Below are 22,393 nucleotides of genomic sequence, written 5' to 3'. Positions count from 1 at the left end.
TTCCACTGCTGTATAATGTCTGGGGAAGTGGAATTGGATGAGAGGGGCTTGCATTACAGATGCTTTGGAAGCCTCTAGAAATGGCTTGGGACCACCGAATGGGCTGATCAAATGGAAGGCAGACAGATGATGGTTGGCCGAGGAAAGTTATTCAGGAAGGACACTAAGAGAAACAGAGAAAAGTCCACAGAGCAGACCTTGCCCGCCTTGAACCATTGAGCAGGCAACCATTATTTTAGTAATACTTAAATTCAACAAGAAAACAATTAATTTCTGTAATATCCGTCATTTTTATTTCAGAGGGAAAAACAGAATTCTTAATGAACTATTATTACCTGAAAATAGCATACAATGCATCTTCCTTTATTATCTAGGTTGTATCAGTGGGCAACACTAGTTTTGGAAATGAATAGGAAGCATTGCTCAGCTGTCTGGCAGCAAGATGGCCCCAGGGAAGCAGTGTGTTATCAGGACTAGTGTTGCCACACTTGGTTTCAGTGTGGTGGGAGCTGAGAAGTTCCAGGCTGAGCTGTCTGAAGATGTTGGGGTTGGCCTTCATTAGTGTTGCTACCTGCAACCACCCTCCATTGTTGCCCATCTTTTGGTATACAGGAGTGATTCTCTGCATGCCTTCTATTGGCAATATCACAGAGCACTTGAGTTGTATATAGAACCACTTACTGCATTGCAGTCATCCACACTTAATTACAGCTCCATTTCACCACTCACTGTGATCTGTGCAGGTTACATCTTGGGCTCCTGTAATTAGAGATAATAGTACTCATCTGAGAAGACCAAATAAAGATCATGTGCTTGATCACAGGAATTGGCACATGGCAGCAACTCAACAAGTGGCCCCTTTTGCTAAAAGCCTTGATCACAGATATATGTGCTCTTCACTAATAAAAGAATCACGACTCTCTTTTTTTGACCTCTGTCAGATTTTAAACCTATTTGTTCCGTACATCTTAGAAACATGGAGGAAAAGTATCAGGCTTGAGTAATAAAATCAAAAAGCAACTTAATTTATAATAACAGGAACTTTGTCATTCTTCCTGAAGGAAAAGTTTATTCTTCTAAAAGGGAAAGATAGACAATGGACTATCATTGTGACAGCTTTGTGACCCTGTCAAGTTCAAGATGGCCACTCCTACCTTCAGAGAAGAGCAGCTAGAAGCAAAAAGGGACTTCTTCTTCAGCATCAATAGCCTGAACTATAAATGTGCCCTCTGTTACTTCAACAGAGGCTGAGAAGTGGGGTTTTATCTATAAGTAAGGGGCAAGTAGAGAATGGGTACTAGAGAGGCCACCATTCTGTGTCATGAGTCTCTAAAAACATCCTGATGACCTGTGTCTGGGCTTTTCCTTTTCATCCTTTCCCATGTGCCCAGGGTTCCTTTGATGGCCCCTGAAATGTAAGAAGGCTCACACAATTAAAAAACATGTAAGTGATATTTTTAATTAAAAAATAAGAAGCCATGGTATCCGAAGAGTGTTTCTTTTTCTGTTTCATTCTGTGCAAGGACTCTACCACTGAGCAGGATCCCCAGCCCTTTTTTATGTTTTTTTTTCCTTAAAATTTGAGACAATAATCCCAGCACTTGGGAGGCAGAGCCAGGCGGATCTCTGTGAGTTCAAGGCTAGCCTGGTCTACAAAGCGAGTTCCAGGAAAGGTGCAAAGCTACACAGAGAAACCCTGTGTCAAAAAAAAAAAATTTGAGACAAAAATCTCACTCACTTTCCCAGGCTGGACTTGAACATACTCTGTGGTCCAAACAGGGTCCCCAGTAACTAGAATCACCGGCCTGATTGACATTCTGGTGGCATTCTAAATATGAATTTCAGAGTGATAGTTCTTGACCTTTTTGACCATGAAAATTCATTGAAAAAATTATGGGGTCCAATTATATGAGACCAATTATATATTCAGTGGCTTACAAGCAGACAAAACACATGATGGATATAGTAAATGGCACTCAACTAATAAAAATGTTTGGGTACACACAAAGATGTTTAGACACTGAGTACAGGCACATTTGTAAGCATACTTGTTACAGTAACCAGTGCTTCCATCTTCTATAACTATATCCTCAGTTCATCAGTTTTGCCACCAGGGTCTGGGTACCATGCTAGGATGGGTAAGATCCTGATACTGTCACATTGTCAGCCTTTTACAGAGTGCTACATACAAGACAGAACAAAACAAAACAACAGGAACTGCCTCTTCATTTTACATTTAGGACTAACTCCAACGAGACAGACTTAATATCTTCCTAGAAGGTGTGGCATTCTCATGCTTGGGTAGTGAGGTATTCTTCAGAAGGCTCGATTAAAGGAGATAGGCATCTGATCCAGCTTCCAGTCCTTTACCTCTTCCTCTCTTTTAATGACTGGGCTTGGATATAGTATAAACACCCAAAGGCTCTACCACAGAACCTCTGGGATGTGTCTAGGAGTAAGTAGTTAAGGGGACCTTGTTCTTGTTCTCTGGATATGCAGTTTCTGTCTTGTTGCATCTTCCATGGTGTGCAGCTCTCTGGTTCCAAATACATGTAGGGATTGTTCTTTGAATTCTCCTTGTTCTCTCACACATGTCCTACTCAGTGTTTGTATCAACCCAGGCATCTGTTGCCTTTGTAGGCTCTGGTAAGGAGAGGGGAGAGTTCAGACAATAATAATAGCTTAGATGATTTATAGTGATTTATAATTTGTAGAACGCTATCTTAGTTTTCACAGCAACCTTTTAAGCCTGACCTAAGTCCCACTTTGCAGAGGCAGAGTAATGACTTGGTCCACGTGGCTAATGAGTGTCACAGCTGTGTCTCAGCCTGAGGCTAGATCACAGCTCATCATTCTCCCTTGAGCCACCATGCAGCCTTAATGGGCTCCTTGCCCAGGAATACTTTACTTCAAGCTAGCTAGTAGTTAGAAAGATTGAAAGACATGGGTAGTCAACTAGATTATGAGAATTTGAGAAAATGTGAAAGTTCTGAGGCCTAACAAGAAGCCAAAGATGAGATACAATAGGGAGCGGAGGCATCATCATCAAAATGGGAGGGAAGTATAAAGTATAAAAGATCCAGTATAACCTATAAAGATGTGTACACACACATGTAGCTAGAGTTTTCCTGCCTGGCCCACAGTCAGGACAAATCTCTCTCACCTGCCAGTCCCACAGCCGCTCAAACCCAACCAAGTAAACACAGAGACTTATATTGGTTACAAACTGTATGGCCGTGGCTGGCTTCTTGCTAACTGTTCTTACAGCTTAAATTAATCCATTTCTATAAATCTATACCTTGCCACATGGCTGTGGCTTACCGGCATCTTTACATGTTGTTTCTCATCATGGCGGCTGGCAGTGTCTCTCTGACTCAGCCTTCCACTTCCCAGCTTTATTCTCCTCCTTGTCCCGCCTACAATTCCTGCCTAGCCAATGGCCAATCAGTGTTTTATTTATTGACTAATTAGCAACACATTTGCCATACAGAACATCCCACAGCGCACACACACACACACACACACACACACACACACACACACACACACACATACACACACACACACACACACACACACACACACACACACACACACACATACGCATAAAGATCCAGTAGGCATCATTAACATTCCAGTGACAATAAGGCAAATTACAACATGCAGAAGATATTTGTTCCAAAAGCTAGTAGAAGTGGTATGGATAAAACATGGCAAACATAATATGAGAGTTATGTGTTTTAAATGAGCACAAGTATGCCTTCTATACATTGAATTTTAAGTTCAATGATACAGGAATAGCTATTTACATTATTTGTTTTGTAAATAAACTATATATAGTCTATACTTACCATATATGCACTAAATATTCTATTTATCCAATATGTTACTCTAAAAAGGGTATATATGATATGTTGTTATATAGCACACAAATTGAAATATCAGAAAACATAGCGCCCAATAGTTACATGTTTATGCAACATGACAAAATGTTGCATTCTCTTATTGTCACACAGTCTGCTGTATCACCTTGTTAATTCACATGGACATAATGAGATTGACATTTTCCTTTTGACTCCCATTCATGCTTTCCTATAAAAGAGGGTGACTCTTGTTTCCAAATCCAAAATAGAAATTGGCGTCTGGTCAGGAGTCAGAAATCATGAAGCAAGAATGTTTCTCGGTGGTTGGGTGGATATAAGTCCTGGTCAACCTGAAGTAATCCTGTGAAATAAAATCTTACTTCATTTTATTCTGGCAAAACCATGGGGGAAAAATCAGGCTGTCCCTTGAGCTCTCATATGTCTTGTGCCTGCTGACAGTTTTTAGTTTGGGGTTTTTTAGTTGAAAGCTTACTTACATACTGTAACATTTATCCAGTTGAAAGTATAAAAATCAATGTTTTCTTTTCAGTTCACCAGTTTGTAATCCATCACCCCTAATTCCAGAACATTGTTGCCCCCAAAGAAGCCTCATTTCCATTAGCAGCATTTTCCTTTTCCTTAGCTTCTAAAACGCACAAGTTAGTTTTTCCCAAGAGCCTTTATTGTTCACATTTCTTTAGTGTCTAGTTCTATTCATTTAGCCTGTTTCAAGTTTCATCCATGTTCCAGCATGAAACAGTACTTCAGACCTGTGTATTCCTGAGCAATAGTCCATTGTGTAGATATGCCAAACTATGTATGTATTCACTCTTTGATGGGTATTTGGGTTAGTTCCACTGTTTTTTGCTACTACAAAAATGTTGCTAGGACTACTTATGTGCAGGTTTTTGTGTCGACATATGTTTTATGACCCAGATAATGTTCAAAAATACACAAAAAAGACTCTTCTGTGAAGGTTTGTCTGTAGCGATGATTCCTTGAAAGGCTGCCTTGGTTGCCCTGATGCATTGTGGGTAGAACTTGTTGGATTTGTGAGATGTCATGGGTCAGGCAGCCCCCCAAGGAGCACTATGTCCCTGTCACTCTATCTCCAGGGTACCCGTCTAGTCTTTGAGTGACTCATAATGAACATGATTGCTGGGTGCTCAGAAAAGAGTTGGCTTTGTTTGAGAAGTCTGCCTCCTGCCACTTAGCATCTTGGACAAGTGATACTCTTCCTGAACTTTGCATATTTTATCTGCATGTTGGCAATAATAATAGCCACCTCACAGAGTTTATTTGATGGTGAGAGATAATGTTCATGATATACGTTATAGTCTCAAAGCAGGGGCTCAACTAACATACGTTTATGATAGTGGTAATTGTTCTGTGCAGTATGACAGTTGAATAAATTGAGGGCACAGATTAGGGGCAGTGTGGCACAAAGCTCATTGGAAGACTTCACTACCTTGAAGAAGCTTGGTTATTTCTTTCATAAGCACTGTGTTGGTTTTTTTAGGGATGCCATAATAAAACACCACACAGAGATGTGTGAGATGAGCTAGACAGCAGAAATGTATTGTATTGGTGAAATTGTTAAGGCCACTCCACATAGTTAAAAGGGAGGTTTATTTAGTGGTGTAACTTACAAATGAAGGGATAGGTAGGTTGCAGGGTCTGGGGAAGGTGTGTCGCAGTCTGGCAGTGTTCTCTGGAGAACTCTGCTCCGTCTACCTCCACTGTCCAGGGTCCAGGAACAGAGAAAGCCGGCGCATCCAGATCTCGGGTCTTCAGGGTCCTCTCTTGGCCCTGCCTTGTAGGTGTGACAGTTACCGATGCCTCAATGGGGGTTAGAACTTCCAGATCAAAGCTGGAATGGCTACCCACTACAGTACTGTCTAGCGATTTTGGAGGCTGGGTGTCCAAAATCAAAGTGTCAGTGTATTCAGGTTCACTTGAGTTCTTTCTCCTTGGCTTGCAGGTGAATGGTCCTTGCTACCTCAAAGGCCTTATTTTAATTCCCCCCTCTTAAAAGCCACTATCTCCAAATATCACCGTAGTCTGATGTGAGGTTAGAGTTCAACATGTGAATTTGGGGGCAGGATTCAGTGTAGGAAATAGCTAGGTAGTGTCTGCATTATCCTATACTAGGAACAGAGGAGAAAGCCTAAGCCTTGCTCAGTGAAGCCCAGTTTCTCAGAAGAGTCAGCCCACTGAGCAGATAATTATATATTGTCTTTTCTCCACTTACCCTGTTCCTGGTCTCACAATTGAACTTGCAATCTTTACAAATGTATTATCAAATATACATTAAATATGTTGACTACCTCAGAATCAGGTCATTCAGCTGAGATGTTCCTCGTCTTTGTCAGCTAAGAAGGAAAAAGAAAAACTTATCAAATTCTATTTGGAAATAGGAAATGGGTAAGCCAGGAATCCCAAGAAGTAGAGCTAAAGTTGAGGCAAAATTAGTGAATAATTGAGATGTGTATTGTCTCATTTGTGTGTACGTGTGTGTGTGTGTGTGTGTGTGTGTGTGTGTGTGCATGTGCCTGCCACAATTGTCACAGCACACATATAGAAGTCAGAGGACAGTCCCTGGAAGTCAATCTTTCTTCAACCATGTAGATACTGAGGATTGAACTTGATCATCAGGCATGGTGGCAAGCACCTTTATCCTCTGAGCCATTTCAATAACCCTATGATTGTTTTTAGGTTTCTCTTTACTCCATTTTCCTAACACATCTTGTCAACCTCCAAATGAGCCAGCCAGGGCCTGTCCCATACTCACTGAATATCCATTTGCCCATGTTCAAGGCTTGTCCTCTCCTTTCCTTACTCTTTCCCTCCCTTTCCTGTTTTTGCTCTGTTTCCCAAAGTGAAAAAATAAAGGCATGAAGTTAAGAATTATTGAGTTCCAATGGAGTTGGGCAATGATTTGACATTGTACATGTGTCCTTACTTGATTCCCACAACAGCTTGGCTTTGCCTTATTTGTAGATGAGGGACCTGAGCTGTGAGGTCCTAGGGTGACTCCAAGCTTAGGAAGGCAGTGACCATGGTTGTTGATGTTAGTCTTTGTCTTGTATCTGGCTCCCTAGAAGCAGTGCATGAGAGGAAAGTTGGGTGTCTGTGACTTATGGCAGGTATAGTTGCAGGAGCAGGAAGTGAGGAATAGGAAGGAAGAAGAAGTTGAGGAAGGATACACTTTGTGCCAAGTGAGCTTCAGCGAGATCCCCTAGTAAACTCCCAAGTACACATTATCCTCACAGAATTTCCTCTGCCTTGAGACATGGGACTGTCATTTTTATCCTGAGTCAGTCATTTCCAGGCTACATGGATGTGTCCTTATGGCTATGACAATACCGATGGAAGTGCTTTTGACTTCAAAAGATGGAGGAAAATGACTTTAGAATCTCCAGGTTAAGCTATAGCTGATAATACTGTACTAAGCAGCACTTATAGTTTAACAAGGTATCTTTTATGAACATTATTCATTTACTCATCATCATTGTAATAACCTTATGAAGTAAGTGACAAGTTTCATTATAGCCGTTTGATGGGGAAAGTTAAGGGCTATGATTGTAGAACTTGAATGTGATAAATTGGACCTAGAATTTATTTCTTAGTTAAGACTGAATGGTCCTTCAAGTTCAGTATGCTGTCTGGTGGGATGGATACCACAAAAGACATGACTACTCATCTAGTGTGACTAGTTGTCCACATTTGTCTGGGACTTTTCTGAATTTAGAGCTGTAAACCCCACTTTCAAGGTAACCTAGGACTGACTAGGCACAGTGCCTTAGGTCTACGATGCTTCTAAGATTCATGGAAGTGTTCTCATTTTAACTTCTCTTAAGAAAGAAGAGGAGAAAACACAACTGTAATAATGATGAACACAAGCACTGCAGCCAGTCTTAATTGTCATGCTAACATAGTCATTCAGGATCTGTTTTGATTTATTTATTTCTTATGCGTGTCTGTGGATGCTTATGCACATGTGTGAAAACCAGAAGATAACTTACAGGGGTCGGTTCTCTCCTTTCACCCATTTGATTGCAGATTATGGGGATTGAATTCAGGTCATCAGGCTTGGTGGCAATTGCTTTTACCTGCTGACCATCAAATATAATTTTTTAATGTACATGTAAATATAAGAAGGGACTATGAATAGCTTCTAGGGAACGGCATCAGTCACAGAAGAACTGAGATTGGGGTCATATTAAACCCTTCGAATCTTAATCATGGTGGTTGGTCATGGCTAAAGACCTTGGAGATTTCCCCTGGGATGGTTGTCTAAAATCTCCAGTGTTTGTCTAGATCTGGAATTTCTGTGCATCTTGCTGCTTCCCCTCCCATGACACACCAGTTGCCTGGGTTTACTTTGATTTTCCTAGAAGGAATCAGTAAGTCCATCTTAAAGCCCTCTTCTCTTGTGCCATAAGACTAGCTCCGTGTCTCTTTCTCTCCATTTACCATGACCAAACACTGTCTGACTCACTGTGCTGGGGACAGGCACAGTGCAGGAACTCAGTGCACATTTATTGATTGAATAAATGAATTAATTGAAAACTGAATTTAATTAATTGCTTATTTTATAGCCCTGGGGATGTGAAACACTCTGGGCCTCATTTTTCCATGTATAAAATAAATTCCTTGGAACAGATATACCCTCGAATTCTCAGAAGGCACTTTATGTAACACTTTTATACTTGTAGGCTTTCCCTCTATTGTTGAAAACTATATCTTAGCAATTAAATTGCTCCTTGAAGGTTCTTAATAGCCTCACTATATTTTCTCTCATCCCCTTTTTAAATTTAGATCCTCACTAGAATCCAGCATGTCGAATTTTTCCTCGAGAAAAAAGTCTCCTACTGGAAATGGTAATACAGACAATGTTTACTAAAATATTATAAAAATAAGAAAAGCAACTCATAGATCATACATTTTTTTCTATAGATATCTGTTGTTTACAATGGCCTTACTAGCTTTGCTTAAATTAGGCTTCTTTTTTTTTTTTTTTAAAGTAAGAATGAGAGATTGGGAGGGGAATGTGATGTAGATGTAGTACTCATATGGGAAATTCTTTAAAATATGAAAATACATTTTTAAAAATGCTGTAGTTTCCACTTAAGTCATTGTAATTTAAAATTTTTAACAATCAATATAAATTTCTTTTGGAGGGCGATCTGTGCCCTGGTGCCTGTGAGATTCATGGGTTAGGTCATGTGTAATCAAATGCAGCACCAGAATTTACAGTGTGTTTCTAAGGCCCATTTCTATTGAGCAGAATGGCTGGCCACCAGATCCTGGCTAGGTTTGTCTCAGCTGATGATCCTACATCTCTGGGCCTCAGCTGGGGCCTCCTGAGCTGCCCTGGCGGTTTCAGTTGGCATCTGCGCAGGTTTGCTTGTTATCTTTGGTGATGGGGTGTGGGATTTGTTCTTTCTTGCTGGGGCATCCTGCTACTAGACTTGCCAGTGCAGATGAGGCCAACAAGATGCTCCTCTCAAGACCTTCTGGTTAACGCCCCACACTCAGCTTCACTGTCCTACAGCTGTTCATGTTTCTCTCCATAGATATGAAGAGCACCCAGGGGGCCGCCCTGAGACAGCAGGGTTTTCATGATGTGAACAGAAGAAGGGCTTTCTTACAGGATAACAGCTGGATAAAGAGGCGCCCTGAGGAGGAAAAGTAAGTGTGGAGAGGGGAGGGTGGATGGATGGATGAGAGGTATCTCTGTTTGAAAGATATGGCCTCTAAAAAGCAGGCCTTTCCCACTAAAACACTTGGCTACATAGTCTGATTTGTGTAGGATTTGGAAAGCATAAATCAGCTGTACCATATTCTTAAGAAAACCTGCACTTTTAAAAACAAGCATTTACATACAAAAGAATGTGAGCTGGTTACAGAGAGCATGCTTGTCACCTCAAATGGGTGTCTGTGCTTCCTTTTAAACCAAAAAGAAAGCAAGACATCCCAGTTTCCCAAAAGGCGGCAGTTTATCCCCTCTATGATGTATTGATCATACCAGGAACTTTTCAAATCTACAACTGTAGAATAATGACTAAAGCTTCTGCGTGCATGAGTAAAATCAGTAAACTCCCACCCATTTCGGGCCCATCTGACTATCTACCTCTGGTTGGCTGGAAGAACGTGACCTTATTTAAGGGCAAACACTGACCAAGTTTCCCTGGCTTTGAGCATCACTTCTGCGAGCTATATATTTAAAGATCTGAAACTATAACCATAGGCTTCTAGTAATATTGTCAACATAGATTTATGTAGCAAGTCTTTCTCTGTCCTGCCAGCCAGCTCCCAAATCTCTACATGGACACTTCTTATTAATTAAGAAAGCTCAGCTGATAGCTTAGGTTGGTTTCTAACTAGCTCTTATAACCTAAATTAACCCATTTCTGTTAATTTACGTGCTGCCATGTGGCTCATGGCTTGTTACCTCATCTCCTACATGTCATGTCATGTCTTCTCATGACTCTACCTTTCTTCTTCCCAGCACTCTCTCTGTCCCAAAAGTCCTGCCTAGTTATTGGCCAGTTGGCTTTTTATTAAACCAATCAGAGTGACCTAAATTCACAGTGTACAAAAAGATTATTACACAACAGGTTTATGATAGATATTCATGTAACCCAGATCCATCTTTATCACTAATTAGCTATGAATTATAAATTATGCATAGTTATGGATACATTTTCTGATTTCTTTATGTATTAAGCTTTGTGTTAGTATCTGGTTCATAAAGTATCACTAAGTCTTATAAACATATAAGGTAGGTATTATAATCTCAGTTTATAGGAGAGAAATCTATAGCTCTGAGCAGCTATCTAATTTGTCCCAATGGCACACAGCTATTTTGTGGTTGTATTGATATTTTAACATGATCCATTGTCTTTCCATTATACCAGTGTTTTTTAATCAGAGGCTATTTTACCTCGGGGGATATTTGACAATGTTGGGAGATATTTTTGGTCATAAAAGTGGGGTATACACCTAACACTTAGTGAGTAGAGATCCAAATAAACATCCTGTAGTGTGCAGGACAGACATCACAGCAGAAAGTTTCCAGCACCCCATGGTGGCAGCCCTAACTGAGAAACTTCATTTTGGGATACTTACTCTAACTTTTACACACTATCCAGACATGCTTATTTGAGGAATGCACTTATAACTGGCAATAAGTAGTGAAAGCATCTGTTGTCTTCTGCTGTTGTACCATGTGTATTGAAGGACTGACTGTGATGTGCAGAGATGCAGTCACTCTTAGACTGAGCACTGTTGGAGCACAATTACTCCCTCCCACAAATCTGCACTTAGCGCTTCTGTAAGAGTACTCTTTTTTCTGTAGTGGCCATATGATAGCAAATGTACATAGTAAAATTTGACTTCCAGTTATTTATACAGATGGGTGAAGGTAGAGATGCCTATGATAAGTCGCGGTTGGTAACAATGTTGACTCTATGCCAAGCGAGCCTCCCTAATCAGGCCCAGGGAAGCCAGCTTGGATGGCACAGTAGCTGCTGAGTGAAGGGGAAGTTGGCTCCTCCGGTGCTTTTCTGGCTCCCACTGGCCCAGCTCTGGGCTGTGTGTTATCATTTGTTTTCAGGTAGGAATGTGCCTGGTGCCTGCTGTGCTTTCTTAAGTTTTGCAGGATACCAGGGAAGAGGGAAGCTTTCTCCTGGTGGCCTTCTGAGGGCGTATGCTTTGCTCGATCATTGCAGTTTCTCTGCTCACCTTTCTTTTTAATTGTCTGCTGTCGTTTCTTTTATAGCTTTATTAAGCATTGTTCCAGAATGTTGAGTAATGTTAATGGAGCCCAACCAGAGAAAATGTGGTGTTTCAGGTTTGGGGGGTTGACAGGAAGAAGTTCAGGTCCTTGCCCTCTGCTGGGTGTCAAGGCCACTTCCTAATGCTGCCTGCACTTTCGTGCCTGCTCTACAAAGAAAGAATGACAAAGCTTTGGAAACTCATGTATAAAATTCTACCACAGGGTTAACTGTAAAGAGAATAGAGGACGGGAAGCAAAGATGTGGGTCCTAAACTGCCTTTGTCACTTGATAATCATGTGACTTTAGGAAAGCCACAGAATCCCTAAGGAATGACTTCATCTGTAGACTAGCTTAAACAGTGTCTCCCCTGCCTCATTTAATAGGGACTTTAAGGCACGTGCATCTCATGGTTCAAAAAACAGGCTCCATCTCCTGAGAATGATTAATCTCTCTCATTTGAGGCATTAGTACTTGTTTCCCTGTATTTTACCCAGGTAAATTGTCATATCCATGAAAATGTGCAGACATAATAGGCTTAATTAAACCTGAAGAATGTTTTTAGAAAACTTTTGTCTTTTCTTCTTGTAGGAAAGAACTAATATACATAAAGTCAATGGTCTTATGTTCTCATACTCTGGTTTAAAAAAACAAAACCAAAAACCAAAAACCAATCACAACAAACAGGGCACTGACTCATTGTTGAATCATGTGGAACTCTCATGGGACAAATGGCCTTTTGTACTGTCAAGCTTGTTTCACTCCACTCTGCTCCTGCAAGTCGTGACCGGTTAATTTAGATTTATGGTTATGCTCTTAGGCATGGAGTAAAACAAATTAACCTTGCCTGAAGTTGTAAACTCCCTCTCTGTCTCTCTTATTTAGTGCTTAGCAAACACTGTGGTAACTTTTGATGTAACTTAATTTGGGTCTTTCTCTGCAGAGATGAAAATTATGGCAGAGTGGTGCTCAACCGGCATAACTCCCATGATGCCTTGGACAGGTGAGTGTCTCCAATAATTACATCACTTACAACAAAAGGGGAGGTTTTAGAGAGAGAACTTGTTCAAACCAGATGAGTACTTGTAGCTGGCCTTGGGCTTTCTTCAACACATACACATGCAAAGGAGAATCTGGAATGTCATTAGGGCTTTCTTCCAGAAAACTGTCCTGTGTCAGCTCCCAGAACTGTGGCTCGAAGGAAGCTCTTAAATCATCTCATTCCACCCCACTGACAGGGAGAGAAAGGGCTCTCATAAGAACATGCCCAAAGAAGACTAAAATACAGAAGTAGCTCCAGAGCTCATGTGCTATGTGGGACAACACATTTCTTTCATGAAAACCATCGACTTATGGCAAAACGCTGACTTGTCTGTGTTATTAAGGAGATTGACCAGTGCAAATCAATAGGAAAATTCAGATAAAATGAGGAATCACAATGATATGAACAGTCTCAGATCCATTGAGCAGATAATATTCTCATTGGTACATGCTTGTACTCACAGGCTTAGCAACAGCCACGCCTGTTAGCAGAACCTAAATATTTACCACAGTCAAGTTTCACTTGGTGCAGTGGCTTGTATTTGTGTACCAGTAAGGAGTCTTTGGTAAGGGAGTGTGGATTAAAAATAAAATAACTACGCATACACCTGGAAATGTATCTACTTTTGAATCTTATATTCGTGAATTTTTCTTAACCATTTTAAATCTTTTCATAAATTTGACCTATTCTAAAGGTGCCTAACTTACCACTTTGTGTCCCTAATGTCAGCTTTTAGCTCAACAGATTAACTGTTGGTTTTAATTCTTTTTGAAGTTAGTACAAAAGTAATAATTTTCATTGTGACATTTTATACACAATACCACATACTTGTTCTAAATTGTCCCTTGCCCCACTTCCTGATTTACTGTCCTTGAAAGTACTTTTAAACAATTCTATTTTATAGAATAAAATATTGGTCCATCAGTATGATAACCATTTTTTTCCCCCAGTTTTTTCGAGACAAGGTTTCTCTGTGTAGCTTTGTCCCTTTCCTGGAACTCACTCTGTAGCCCAGGTTGGCTTCGAACCCATAGAGATCCACCTGCCTCTGCCTCCTGAGTGCTGGGATTAAAGGTGTGCACCACCACAGACCAGGGATAACCAATTTTTCAATGGAGTTTTTTTTTTTTCTGAAGAAATTTTAATTTGCTGTCCTATGGTCCAGGGATTCACCATCTGTGACTTCACCTTACTCTTCATTGTTTTGGAGATTGTCACCTAGTTTACAGTGGGTCCTCATTTCACCGAGCAAAGAGACACTGATTATTTGAATCCAACAACCAAGGAAAATTGTTCCATGCACTTAAATAGCATTTCTCTGGGACACTGGAGAACACACACTCCCATTTTAAACTGTGGCACTGAGGACTAAGCTCCATCTTCTCAGCTTCCCCATAGTGCACCTTAGTATAACAGGACCGTGGTGCCATCTGTGCTAATTTTACATTTCAAATAATATTGGTTTCCTGAACTCATGTGTTGGTGGTCAGCATTTTGACTAAAGCAGTACACCAAACTTTTATCATTAGTAACTGTAGCTGCAGAGTTTCTCTCCGAGTCCGCCAAGTCCCCGCAGTCCCGCAGCCCACTTATAAAATAATCACTCAGATGCTTATATTACTTATAAACTGTATGGCCATGGCAGGCTTCTTGCTATCTAGTTCTTCTATCTTAAATTAACCCATTTCTATTAATCTATACCTTGACATGTGGCTCGTGGCTTACCAGTACTTTACATCCTGCTCCTCATTGTGGTGGCTGGCAGCGTCTCTCTCTGCCTTAGCCTTCCACTTCCCAGACTTCTCCTCTCTCTTTGTCCCTCCTATACTTCCTGCCTTGCTACTGGCCAATCAGTGTTTTATCTATCAATCAATTATCCACAGTACTTCCCCTTTTTCTTTTTTTCAAAAAGGAAGGTTTTAACTTTAGCATATAAAATTACATATAACAAAACAATTATCAAGGAAGAATTACAGTTACAATAGCTAGTCTATTTATAATATCTAGTCTATTTGTATTTGGCAAAATTAAAGAAGATATCCTATCTATCTTATATTTGTGAGTCTAAGGTTTCATATCTAACTTATCTTTTATCATAACTGAGGAAATTATAACTATCTAGTCTTCAACTACATCAAAGACCTCAGAAGGATGTAATATTACCTGAAAAATGGGAGAAGGATGCAAGCAACTTTCAGGAGTCTTGTGAGAGTGGACAGAGACAGCTGGCAGCCTGGGAAGTCACCTAATGTTCCTTCGTAAAGTTGGGGCATCTGTCTTCAGCCCACAGGCATAGAGTCTCTCAGTCACTTTTCTCTGTGTCCTGTGGAATGTCTGGCAGTTTTCTCTGCAAAGCAGGAACCTGAAGGACCATTTTGCCAAGCAAAGTTCAGTGCTCACCTTCCTATGGGTCCTGCACGTCCAGTCAATCAAGCAATAGTAAATAATGCTACAATTCCCCACAGAGTTTGCTCTCCATAGGTCACAGGACTTCAGGAAGCATTGCTTTTGTGGTAAGACCCAGGAGGAAGAAAGCCAACCAAAATCTAAACTGATGGTGTTTGTGAATGGGCTGGTTTTTGTTGCTGTTGTTACAAAATTGTTTATGTTTTTGCTTTGTGCATTTGCTTGTTTGTTTTGAGATGTTGAGAGGAGAATCTGAACTTTTCACACAGTAGACAGCACTGCCATTTTGCTACAAAAAAGAGGGTCTTTTTTATGGCTTCATGACTTCGCTTAGAGGCTGTCTAATGTAGTAGAGTTTTCTTTCCTTCATTTTTGCCTTCACAGTACTGTTCCATCAGTCCATTTGTAAATGTTCATGTCTGTTTGTAAACATTCATGTCTGTTTATCTTCCTGCACCTCATCAGGAAATCCTCTGGTTCTTACTTTTAAAAAGCAGTTTCCTCAATGTATAACTTCCTTGAATTTTGCCTGAACTCGTATTTTTTATATAACATCAGGCACTTTTTGCCTTTGATACATGTCTGTAATTTGTCCCTCTAAGGTAAAGAAGATGCATTTTTAGTTAACAAGATGCGTTGTATATTACCTACTTCCAAATATTTGCAATTAAAAGAAATATACTACTCCAAGTTTAAAAATTAAACCAAGAAATGCAAACACAATAAATCACACCATAATTTCCCACAAAGCCCGCTCTTCATGGGTCGCAGGACTTTGAGAAGCATTAAGCAGGGTGTCTTCTATTTGATCGGTTCCATCTTCCTTGTCTTGTTTCTCAATGTTCCTCCTCTCTCTATTTTCATCTTTCTCCATTTTCCTGTTTTTCTTTCTTCTCATTCCTCTCCTGACCATCTCTATCATTGCTCTCCCTTCTACACATCTATCATTTCCTCTTTCACGCTCTTCTTTCCCTTTCTCTCCGGATTTTCTGTTCCTTCTAAGCGCTTTCTGTCACAAGTGTTTGGGTTTTGTGCCTGTCCATGGTGCTGAATGTTAAATAAAGCATTTTAGGAGTTAGCCCCCTGAGAGGGCTTACACATCCAATGAAACTGGGCAAAGCGTACCTGATGATAAGATGTTCCTATTCTGTAGAAACCTGCAACACCAGAAGAGCACACCCTACTTATCAGCCACTATTAGCATTAGTGTCAGATATCCTCAGCTTCAGTGTGAATATGTTACACTTCAGTGATTTATGAAAGCATGGAAAAATCATTGAAACCAGTGACGTATCATTTATTAGCAGTGGGAATTTAGTTTTCCCAAATTTATTTTATCTAAGTCAAAATTTGGAAGACTTCTGTATGCCAACTTGGTCTTTCCTTGCTAACATGTAACTTTCCTAGCTAAATAGGTCAACATTTTGTCGAATTTATGATAGGTTTTATGAGCTAATTTTGTCCCTTGGTAACTATGTTGCTACAGGAAAATAACTGAGAGAAATGAACCAAAAGCCACGATTAGCCGGTACAGATCTGATGACACGCTGGACAGGTGAGGTGCTGTGAACCAGTTCAGTGTTTTAAACCCACTGTGTGTGAACATCAGTGTTATGATGCATGGAGGGGATGGAGTGTTTGCTGAAGTGTTTTTTGCACTGGTGCTATTTTATCTCAAGGAGGAGAAGCCTCTGAAGACTGAATTGTCTCCTCAACTCACAGAATCTTAGTCAGATGTATTATTTTCCCAGAGGTCTAGGTTTTAGAGAATAGTAGGTTAATTTGAAAGATTGTGATTTGAGTATGAGTTTTGAGCACGGGTAAGACAGGCCCTGCCTGGAATCTGTCAGTTAAATTTAAACTGAGGAGTATCAGTCCCTATTCTTTGGTCATGGGCTCTTCAACTGTGATGGTGGAGAAACAGCAACTTCTGTAAAACTACTTGTAAATATATACATTGATGTCAGAAACGTGAATTGTGCTAAAGAAGTTTAAGTACTGTGCGGCGTGAAAAATAAAGATCCTGAAGCTAATTTTTGGAGAGTAATTTTAAGAGACTAGGTTAGGGAGCCCCCTAGTGTTCTGTTGTGGAAGTAAACTTTCCCCTTGGATCTTTTTTAAAACATTATTTCTTTGAAATAAATGTTGCCCTTTAACCTGTTTTGATGATATTCTCTCTCATTCCACATCCAGATCCACCGCATCCCACACTCACTGTTTTACTTTTTTATTGCTTTGATAAAGCTTCATGACCAAGGAAAATTATAAAAGAAAGCATTTAATTGTTTTCTGGTTTCAGAGGCTTAGAGTCCATGATGCCAAAGTGAAGGAACAATTGAGGGCTCACATTTTGGTTACAGCCATAAGGAAGAAGGGAGAGCACAATGGGAGTGGTTCTCATGTTTTGAAACCTCAAAGTCCACCTCTGGTGACACATCTCCTTTAACAAGGCCATACCTACAAATCCTTCCCAAACAGGTCCACCAACTAAGGACCAATTTTTCAAACATATGAGTCTATGGGGTCTGTTCTCATTCAAACCACCTCACTCACTCAACTTTATGTCCTGTTTTTTTTTTCCCATCAAGACTAATTTGTGCTGACATGAGGTGTTCCACCAGAGTGTGGTCAACTTATTGGGGGGACACAGTTTTAGAGAAAACTCTCTCTCTCTCTCTTCATGAAGCTAACAATTGCCAATAGCTCTATGGCTAGGTGTGGGACTTCCTGCCCAGCTCCCATCATTAGATGCTGGGATTTGGTCTGGTGTGGGTTTGTACAGGTTTTGTGCATGCTATCACAACTGCTGTGAGTGTATATGCACACCTGCCCTGCTGTGCCCAGAATGCATTGTTCCCTTGTAGGTATCCACTGTTTCTTTATCTTGCACTCTTTATGCCCCCTCTTCTGAAATGAGATCCCTGAGCTTTGGGAGGAGGGACTATGGTATATATACTACATTTGGAGCTGAATATTCTGCAGTTTCTTATTCTCTGCATGTTGGCCAGTTGTGGGTCTCTGTGCTAATCATCATCTACTACAGTTGTGAGTCATTGTATCAACCACTGCCTGATGAAAACAGAAGCTTCTCAGATGTAGTAATGCATGGTTATAAAGATAAGGAGTTAATTTAATAATATGTTCATTCAACCGAATAATAACGGTAGGTCTCTCCTAGGGCCTAACCTAAGTAGACTAATTTGTCAAGATGGAGTGCTTTTAGTCCATTCTTCCTTCTCCCCAAATCTAAATGGTTTAACACAATAGATCATTGCTTGACTCATGACAGTGACTAGGCAGTGACTAGGGAGTGAGTAGGCAGCTAAGTTCTTTTCATGTTTTAATGTTGCCATCTTCAACCCATGGGCATCAAAACTGTAATAGAAGAGGAAGAAAGAGCATAAATTGTAAGCAGGGAATTTTACAGAGGTCTGGATATGGTAACAACATTTCTGTCCACATTCTTTAATACCCAGTCAAGTGGTCCCAACTTAATGACCATTTAAGTTGGTAAATGTGGCTTCTGTGCACTCAGAAGAAGGCAAACACAAAGGATTATCTATGCTACAGAATTTTTTAAAAGACTACTAAAGTATTTCATTGATGCCTTTTACCAATGCAGGAAGTATTGTCATTGAACTATAAAAATATGAAAAATAACAAATGGGATAAGATCTCAATGAATCAGGAAGGTGAACAACAAATGTTACTATACACCCCAAATTCAAAGTGATTTCAAGATAGCTCATCAGCTCCCTTTTACTTTCAAATATTGTAAAATGTAACACAGAAAAGTTCTTTTTTCCAAAAAGTGATTGAATATAAAATTGTTGAAGCATTAAAAAGATCTGGAAGATGTTTGATAAGCTAAATGTTTATACAAACTTCCGTTTTGTGTATGAGGGTCAGACAGAAATGCTGATGCTAAGACAGTTAAGGCCCAAAGCGTGGAAAACCAACTAACAAATACATAGCAGCACTTACTAACTTTGGAAAAGGCTAAAATGTAATCCTTCCTAACCGTTAGTTATTTATTTTTACCTAACAACTCTCAATCATGCTTGATGCTTTCTGCACATTTTTACCTTCTGTACATTAAAAAATATATAATTATTTCTTTGAAAATTTCTTTCATATATGCATATATTTTGATCATATTCACTGCCACGTCTCCCTCTAACTCCTCCTAGATCCACCTCTTATCCCCAATTTCTTTTTAAAAGCTTTTATTTATTTTATTCTCATGGATGCTTTGCCTGCTTGTATATCTGTGTACCATGTGCATGTCTGGATGTTGGAGGAGGTCAGAAGAGGGTGTGAGTTGCCGTGTTGGGTCCTGGGAATTGAACCTAGATCCTCTGGAAGAACAGTCAGGGCTCTTTACTGCTGAACCATCTCTGTAGCCACCCCACCCCTGCCCCTGGTCTTTATTGTTTCTTTGTATACCCCGAGTCAGGTTTGTGCTGCCCATGTACTCATGGGTGTGACGTCATCTACTGGAGCACTGTCAACCTACCAGGAACTGCACTCTTTTTTTTTTGGAGACAGAGTTTCTCTGTGTTGTTTTGGTGTCTGTCCTGGATCTCGCTCTGTAAACCAGGCTGGCCTCGAACTCACAGAGATCCAACTGGCTCTGCCTCTTGAGTGCTGGGATTAGGGGCATGCGCCACCCCTGCCCGGGGGAACTGCACTCTTAAAGAAAACTTTGACTTTTTGGAAGCCATTAACTTTTAATACCTCTTCAGTTGGTGGGTGCTTGGATCCCCTATTCGTACGTTCTGGAATGTTGACTGGTTGATACGGTGCAAGCCTTGTGCAGACCATATTACCCTCTATATCTTTAGAACAATGTTTCTCAAGTAAAAACCTTTGATTTTGCTCATGGTAGAATAAAATGCTGCCTGGCTTACAAACCTGGAGGCTCCATTACTGTGGGTCCTTATTCTTACCTCATCTATTCCTCTGTTAAGGTGTTCTGGTGGTGAGATTATGAATTTTACGTTTGACATTATCAAACCTAGAATCTTAAGACATTGACTTTAATAATCATGACTTTTCTGAAGAAAAAGAATACCTTGGGATTTAGTACAGGAGGTTTTAAAGACCATGAAAGCATCTCACCAAATTTATTCAAATAGTAATGCTTTTTTTCCCTCTCAAGCAACCTCTAGTTTTTCCTAGTAACTTTTAATTCTTGGACAAGCACAGACAAAGGAAGGATTAACTAGGTTTTCATGGTTGCTGAAACTGTGCCACTGTTTCTTCCAGAACACTGTCCACGTTTAAGACACCAGAGGCAACCAAGACGTAAGTATTCTCCTAACTGATGTGTGTTTCCTTGTGTACATTTAAAAGCTATCAAGACTTGCAACCCTTGGGCCAAAGTGTCATTGGAATACACCTAGCCCTGTGGAGTTGGCACAGTTAGTCGCCGAGGAGAAGAACCAATATAGGCTCCAAAGGATCAAGTGCTTTTCCGCCTGGACTTGTACTGAAAAAGCTTACCGACCATCACTCTAAAAATATCGTTAAAGTTTAGATCAATGCCTTTAGTCTTATTTTTAAACATGGACTCAGGGCTAGAGGGATGGCTCAATGGTTAAGAGCCCTGGCTGGTCTTTCAGAGGAGCCAGTCTCCATTCCTAGCATCCATATGGCAGCTCACAACCCCCAGTAACTCCAGTTCTAGGCAATCTATCGCCCTCTTCTGGCCTCTTCTCGCTCCGCACATGCAAGTTGTGCGCAGAAATCATGCAGGCCAAACACCTATACAATGAAAACCCAACCAAGTAAAACAATGGACTGTGTTTCCCCCCATTTCTCAGGCAACCAACTCTTTCTCATTCGATACCTCACCTTCTTACCCAAAACCCCCCACATAAATGTCTCTTCCCTCCGTGCAAATCCAGTGAATCATGAAACTAGAACATTATGAAATGTATTTTCCCTGGCATATTCTCCTAGTATTTATAAGCAACACAAATTAGATGAGCTTTAACATAATTACCTTTAAAAACTGTATTTATTGATAAAATACTTTTCATGCTGGATCCAAATCTTAATGTATAAAACAGGCCCTAGGTCATTGACATTTTTTGAGGATCTGAATATATGCCAAAATGGAGAATAAATACCAAATAGAGATTACTAATGTGTGTTGTTCAATTTTTTTCTTTTTCTTTTTTTTTTTTTTTTTTGGTTTTTGGTTTTTCGAGACAGGGTTTCTCTGTGTAGTTTTGTGCCTTTCCTGGAACTCACTTTGTAGCCCAGGCTGGCCTCGAACTCACAGACATCCTCCTGCCTCTGCCTCCCGAGTGCTGGGATTAAAGGCGTGCGCCACCACCGCCTGGCTCAATTTTTTTTCTTAAGATCACATTTCTAATGCAAAAACCCAGCATAATTCTGTCGATCACAACAAAATAATGAAATTAAGAGAATGCAAATCTATAGTATGTCACAACTGATTAGCCTGAGCGTCACACAATCGACACCAGGTGTTAACGGCTTTCTCAGCCAGTTACTTCATCCTTTAACCAGCTATGTGAGAGCCTGATAGTGTACAGGACAGGTGAACTAAGGAAGAGTGCTTTTCTCTTACTGCTTTTCAGTCCTCAAGTGAAATGTTTTATTGTGGATGGGCAGTAGGTTGGGATATGAGTAGATTATAAGATGTTTCAGAGGCGGGAGGAAGGTGTTGATCTGTTCTGCTCATTAAACAGGCCAGCTGTGAGCTCTTCTAATGCAAACACTACCACCATGGCGACCACACCTGCCACCACCCCTGGGAAGAAAAAGAGGTAAGATGGGTACCCTGTGTCTGCCTCTGGCTGAGCTATACTCCAAGCTCCTCTAGATGATGTTGGTGGTGAGCTTAGATGTTAAGAGCTATGCTACTTCAAGTAACCTTCCATAGAGCTGCACTAAGGGTGTGGTTTAACTTGAAAAGTGAATAACCACACATTACCACGCACCCATAGCATCCTCCTTTGCTCTGTACAGCAGGCTAATTCTACTTGAAAGCAGAGTCAAGGCCCTTTCTGGGGACCTTGTTCTGTTTCCTTTGTTCTTTTAGACATATATGGTTTTATGTCACTCATAAAACTAAAAACAAAACCTACTACATGACCCAGTATATTCCTAAGTACTAACCCAAAGGACTCTAAGCCAAAACATCCCAGGTAAGTGGGGAAAGGGATGAATAGATGGAGGGTAGTGGGGTGCAGAGAGAAATATTCTCAATGGACAATGCATACCTGTGTGAAAATACTTTGAACTTAATTTTTTTAAGCCAAAGCAAACAC

The 22,393-nt window shown here is 40.4% G+C and overlaps 1 protein-coding gene across 3 annotated transcripts in view; it reads left to right on the top strand.

The window, feature by feature from the left end:
• Positions 1-22,393, top strand: part of Scel (sciellin) — a 101,459-nt gene that overhangs the window by 7,901 nt on the left and 71,165 nt on the right. For all 3 annotated transcript variants that reach the window (XM_052732537.1, XM_052732535.1, XM_052732536.1), the window contains exons 2-7: positions 8,685-8,746; positions 9,443-9,557; positions 12,588-12,647; positions 16,579-16,647; positions 20,361-20,399; positions 21,812-21,889. In XM_052732537.1, the coding sequence (XP_052588497.1) occupies positions 8,704-8,746; positions 9,443-9,557; positions 12,588-12,647; positions 16,579-16,647; positions 20,361-20,399; positions 21,812-21,889 (404 nt within the window). In that variant the 5' untranslated portion in view covers positions 8,685-8,703. The remainder of the gene's footprint in view (positions 1-8,684; positions 8,747-9,442; positions 9,558-12,587; positions 12,648-16,578; positions 16,648-20,360; positions 20,400-21,811; positions 21,890-22,393) is intronic.

This window comes from Peromyscus californicus, unplaced genomic scaffold (genome assembly GCF_007827085.1).
Source record: "Peromyscus californicus insignis strain IS unplaced genomic scaffold, ASM782708v3 Scaffold_12__1_contigs__length_115047231, whole genome shotgun sequence".
NCBI lineage: Eukaryota > Metazoa > Chordata > Mammalia > Rodentia > Cricetidae > Peromyscus > Peromyscus californicus.
This window is presented reverse-complemented; position numbering and strand designations above follow the sequence as displayed.